This window comes from Macrobrachium rosenbergii, chromosome 56, assembly GCF_040412425.1.
Source record: "Macrobrachium rosenbergii isolate ZJJX-2024 chromosome 56, ASM4041242v1, whole genome shotgun sequence".
NCBI classification, from domain to species: Eukaryota; Metazoa; Arthropoda; class Malacostraca; order Decapoda; family Palaemonidae; genus Macrobrachium; species Macrobrachium rosenbergii.
Window position 1 is genome coordinate 18,018,302 of NC_089796.1, and position 6,000 is coordinate 18,024,301.

A 6,000-nucleotide genomic window follows, 5' to 3' on the forward strand; every position below is an offset into this window, starting at 1 on the left:
TGTGAACTTAAGTAATTAGACAGCACTGCTTGAGCAAAGTTGGGTGATTCTGTTGATCGTTCATCTTCGGATGTAGTGCCTGAAGTATTAGCATCAAATTTAAAGTGAACATGCTTAGTGTTTGGACTTAACAGTGATGTTTTAGATATACTGAGAGCCTGATCTTCTGTTAGATAAATCGGGTTGATAGTATATCCACTTGGTCTTCGGCTAGTTCCATCACTTACAGTCTCTGTCTCTGAGACAAATACTGAGTCACTGCCCATGGAAAGGTCTCCAATAGATAATGAACTTGAAACTTCTAACTGAGCAAGGCGGTCCCCCTGAGACTCTGTACACTGAGAATCACTCCTACATTCTATTTCAGTATGAGACCCATATTCTGTGTCAATTTCAGAGATGGTATCTCTACTGCTCATGCATGAAGGATCTCGGGATACTGAAGGTCTTTCAAGGCTGTCTATAGACATGCTAGTAGCACACGTACTGGCAACACTACTCCTGAAAGCACGATCATTGAAGCTAACTGAGTCAGGATCTACGGGAACATTAGAGGTTGCAGGCGTGGAGACAGACTTAGGATCTTGGTCTGAGGTGGGTAGGGTACTGGGGAAAAAGGAAGCTACACTGCTATACTGCAAAACACTGGGAGTTGTCTGCAACACTGAGGGGGAGGACTGTATCATAATAGGTGTTGAATGGATTAACTGCTGGTGGGATTTGTCTATAGTGGTAGCAGACTGAGACATAGATGGAGTGGACAACAACTTGGATGCGGAACACTGCAAAACAATTGCTGGCTTCGAGGATGAGGACTGCTGGGCTCGGATGCATCTTCTGCGTGCACGCGACCGTTCAACTATACCTGACATCTGGTCCTTCAGTTCTTCCATTCTTGTCACCCATTCTGGCTTGCGATAGGCCTTAGAAGTTGTCTCTGAGTGTTCTGTTGGGAGGACAAAAAGTGTAAGCTACCTTCATCCTGCAAACTTGATTAATATCTACCTCTTCAATGTTAGAATACTGCATTAGCCTTTACTTTACTGATCTTTTTTGAAAGTTGATATAATAATCCTAAAATGAAGAAACATATCTTGACATAAGAAAGCATGAATAAGCAATATTGCAAAATGACTGTCATTTAAAAGAAGCATGATAAAAAGAAAGAAAGACATAAATATAAAAAATACAAATTGCGACAAAAGAGAAATCATGAGATCCATCACCGCCAATGCTGAAGAAAAAAAAATGATGTTACAAGCAACTCAAAATTACTCCCTGAAATGAAATCAACATAGAAATAAAATATAGTACAATAATAGCTCAACACAGAAATGCACTACAGAAATTATATTAGTAGCAATGTGGGTGTTAATGTGCAGTTGTAATCTTATGTGAATATGAGGAATAAAAAAAGAATGACAGACATAGATATTCGTAAAAGAGTGAAGCGTATGAAGTACAATATAAAAGCTGGTACATGGTCCTGCCCATGCAAATATAATATTTCTGTGGTTGGGGGGGGAGACGAGATGAACTGCTATCATTAGAAGACCTGAAAAGGAATGGGAAACAACTATACAAGAAAAATGTTCTTGCACAGCTGCTTCCTCTTCAGTTCAGAGAAGATTTAAAATGACACTATGTACAAAACTTGACTATGGGTAAGGCTACTTTATTCTATATTTATTATTTATTATGAGAGATGGCACTGAAAGTTTTAATCATCTTTAAAGGTTAATTCTGATATGCAAACTATTTGAACTTTGGAATCTATAGAAAATTTCAAGATGGAAAAAACAATGGCTCAATGGTAGAAGCAACACTAACAAATGCACTATCAGCTCAAATAAGCCAAAACTTCCTAGTGAATGACTTCTTAATCATTATTCTGTCTAAAACTTCATTCATGGCAAGTTGGCATTCTCTGAATAAATATCTATGAAATGAAACTAAGAAAATTAAAATTTCCATAAAACAAAAGAGCACCACGCCGTCACTATCATACCCTCAAGCACCACTAATGTTGTAATTGTGGTGTCAACCCCATTTCGATTCATAGCCTCACAGGTATACACGCCACAGTCATCCAAAGTAGTCTTGTGGAGAGTAAGGATAGCAGTGCCATCTTCATAATTCTCCACTGTCAGAGCCTCCGTCACCTCCACCGGAGACCCATCGACATACCATTTGATGGTTGGACGTGGATAACCATTTGCTTTAGTTATCAGTCTGCGTAGTAAACAATAAAATATGATTAATTACTGATCTCTTCTACATTGTGATAAAGCAACTTACCACATCAAAAAGTGTGTACAAAACTTACATCTGTAAATTAAAAGTGGATTTAGGAATCAACAACAAAAGAATTTCTTCTGTTATTTACCTAACAGTTGTTCCTTCTTTAACTTCAATCTTCTCTTCTAGCCTGTTGCAGAAGTATGGTGAAGAGCCAGCTTCACTGTCTGATTCTGAGTCTTTCTCAATTTCCAGAGTCTCTTCCTCTGAAGGAGACCCCGAGAACACATTTTTCTCTGATACAGAGGTAACAGTTGCCTGCTCCGAATCAGGTACGTATTCATATGCTGAAAAATAAGGGCAAATATACAATTCTTGTAAAAATAGTTACAATACTAATTTCAGACAAAGAAAATTGTTGCATTAAAATTACACTGGTAATATCTCTAAATCAAAAAAGGAACTGTGTCTTACATTCGACAGTGAGATTAGCAGTGGTTCTCGCTTCTCCTGCTTTATTTCTGGCAATACATGTGTAGTCCCCAGCATCCTCGGGAAAAACTTCAAGTATCTGGAGACCAGCTCTACCTTCAGGGGTCTGTGTCAGGCGAACTTCTCGGTGATGGCCAATAGGTCGGCCATTTTGGAACCAGGTCAATTTTGGCATTGGTTTTCCAGTGACTTTGCAGCTGAAGCGGACCTCTTCTCCATCCATGACTCGAATTGGTGTCAATGGTGGATTGAAGACAGGGGGTTCTGCCTCCTCTGCACCCTCACCCTCAACAAGGAGAGTGGCAGTTGAGGCTGCACGACCGACTGGGTTCTCTGCAGCCACTGTGTAATCCCCAGAATCATCTTCAAACAATTCTCCTAGGACAAGGGTGCTCTTGTTATTTCCACTTGTGATCTGCACTTCAAGCTCTTCATCATGGGTTATCTCTTGGCCATGACGATACCACTGGAATACTGCCTCTGGCTTAGCTGTAACCTCAGCTTCTAAAATGGCCACTTCACCCTCTGGAACTATCTGAGGCTGAAGTGGTTTAACGAATTTCGGAGGTTCCATTTCGATTACTTCTTGAGGCTCTGAAATAAGACAAGTGTTTATAATTTAGTTATGGGTTATTTACATATGGATACAATACATGTCATTTCAGTAGCAGTAAATACACTCCAGTAATCTACTTTGCTGCTTGTTATACCATTGTGAGTTCTGGCAAGGTAAAAAAATGCAAAATGAACTTAATATATTTTGATTTTAAAGTCTCTTTACAATTTTCAGGGGAATGAATAGCATGTATTTTATGCTGAGTTATTCAGTGAGATGGTGAAAGGCAATTCTGACTGCAAAACACTAGCAAACTTACTTATGACTATAACCGTAGCTACAGATCTGGCTTCACCAGCCTCGTTAAAGACTCGAACTTCGTGTTCCCCAGAGTCTTCTTCGAATATTTCGTCAACATGAAGGCTCGTTTCGTCGTCGGTATGTTCGATTGCATAGTCACGTGAGGGCTTTAGTTCCTTACCCTGGTGATACCACTTGATTGTAGGTGGTGGGAAGGCCTCATAGCGAGCAAGCAAGTCAAGGGAAGATCCCGTCTTAACCACTTGGGCCTGCAAGGGAAGTGTGATCCGCGGTGCCTGACGCAGTTCACATTTCTCGAGCATCTCGATGTCTTCGACGGTAATGTATGAAGCAGTCTCATCGCGGCCATATTGGTTTACTGCCACGCAGCGATAAAGACCTTTGTCATCAATGAATATTTCTCTGATTGTAAGACTGACCCGTCCCGTAGTTTCATCGTGCTCTTGGATGAACTCCTGGGACGGCGCCACTTCTTTATCGAGATGATACCACAGAACCCGAGGGGTCGGTTGTCCTCGCACTGTGGCTTCCAGCACCACCTTTGAGCCATGTTTGACTTGAAGTGGCTCAAGTGGTACCACAAACTTTGGTGGTTCTCCTCGGGGTTTATCTTTGCTTCGGGCTAAGGAATAAAAACAAAACACCAATAGTAGTTAATGTTCTTTAGCCCATATATTTTATTGTCAATTACGAGTACCGTTATATGAAGCTAATAAAATTTATATATCATATAAAAACATTTTATTACATCACTAGTTAACTATATCATTACCAGCACTACGGTAAAATGAGCTGATCTTCCAAGCAAATTATGAATGGTAAATGGATAATGGAAGTTATGGGTAAAATACAATTTACCTTAACCTCTCACTGATTATATGCAGACATCAATCACACACACATAGTATATATATGTATGTATGTATGTATGTATGTATGTATGTATGTATGTATGTATGTATGTATGTATGTATGTATATATATATATATATATATACTGTATATATATATATATATATATATATATATATATATATATATATATATATATATATATATATATATATATATATATATATATATATACTAACAGCAATCCCTCTGCTAAGAAACAACTGCAGGAAGTGAGAAACTTTCTTTTTCATGCATTTGTTTAAAAATAAACTCTATATGAAGAAATATTATTACAAAATGTAATATCTGCATACTATACTACTTATACATGTTAGTAATTAATTTCCGTCCACGTGTTCTTCCATACTCATCCTTGATCCACGCAAAAATTTATTTGAATATATTTTCCGAAATATCAAGCCACATACAACTTACTATATTTACTATATATTGGGAATTACTAACGCCTAAGGAAATTATGATTGATAACCGCAGGGTCAAGTCGACCGTTTAACACAGTTTCTAAACCCGACACCTGAGTTCGATCCCTGGCCGGGCTACATGACCTTATCAGTTATAATTCCCCTTGGGTGTAAGTTATTCATAAAGTAAACGAATTCAATATAAGTGATAATTGTGGCTTAAAATTTACAACAAAAAGTCACGCATGTCCGAGAGATAAAATTTCACACACACACACACACACACACGCGCAGATATATATATATATATATATATATATATATATATATATATATATATATATATATATATATATATATATATATATATATACATATATATATAAATATGTGTGTATATATATATATATATGTGTGTGTGTGTGTATATATATATATATATATATATATATATATATATATATATATATATATATATATATATATATATATGTGTGTGTGTTTATATATATATATATATATATATATATATATATATATATATATATATATATATATATATATATATATATACACACAGACTTTCCTACTCGTAAATGTAGAATTTCCTAATCATGTTACTACTGTACCTTCAGAGTCATACCTACTGTAAATCTGCCAGTCTTTCTCTTTATAAACATATACCTATATTGTTAGAGCTCCGCTAAGATGACAGTTTTAACTGCTAGCTACAACACCCCCCCCCCCACCTCTAAAATAAACAGACCATCGAATAAATCATAGGAAGTTTGTCTTAACATTCATTAACTTGGCTCAAACGTCGTAGACATTCTACAGTTTTCGCTCGTCTTATCATTCAAGTACCTTTTAAGATTCTGTGATTTAACCATTTTACAGCTGATTTTAGGCATCGTGCGGAATTAACGAATCTCGCTTAGCTAAATACGCTGCGGAATCTGTCGCCAAGAAATAAATATTTACAGTGCGTAATTACTGCCGGCTTCACTCCCTTGAAGTCATGATCGAATCTTCTAAAATGAGATGAAAACCTGCAGCTGCAGAAGATTTTTTTTAAAG

The 6,000-nt window shown here is 37.0% G+C and overlaps 1 protein-coding gene across 1 annotated transcript in view; it reads right to left on the reverse strand.

Moving 5' to 3' along the window:
* sls (sallimus) overlaps window positions 1-6,000 on the reverse strand; it is a 177,595-nt gene that overhangs the window by 58,719 nt on the left and 112,876 nt on the right. Inside the window, 5 exon segments of the mRNA XM_067101056.1 lie at window positions 866-946; window positions 2,009-2,232; window positions 2,387-2,585; window positions 2,713-3,324; window positions 3,606-4,229. Of these exon segments, the coding sequence (XP_066957157.1) occupies window positions 866-946; window positions 2,009-2,232; window positions 2,387-2,585; window positions 2,713-3,324; window positions 3,606-4,229 (1,740 nt within the window).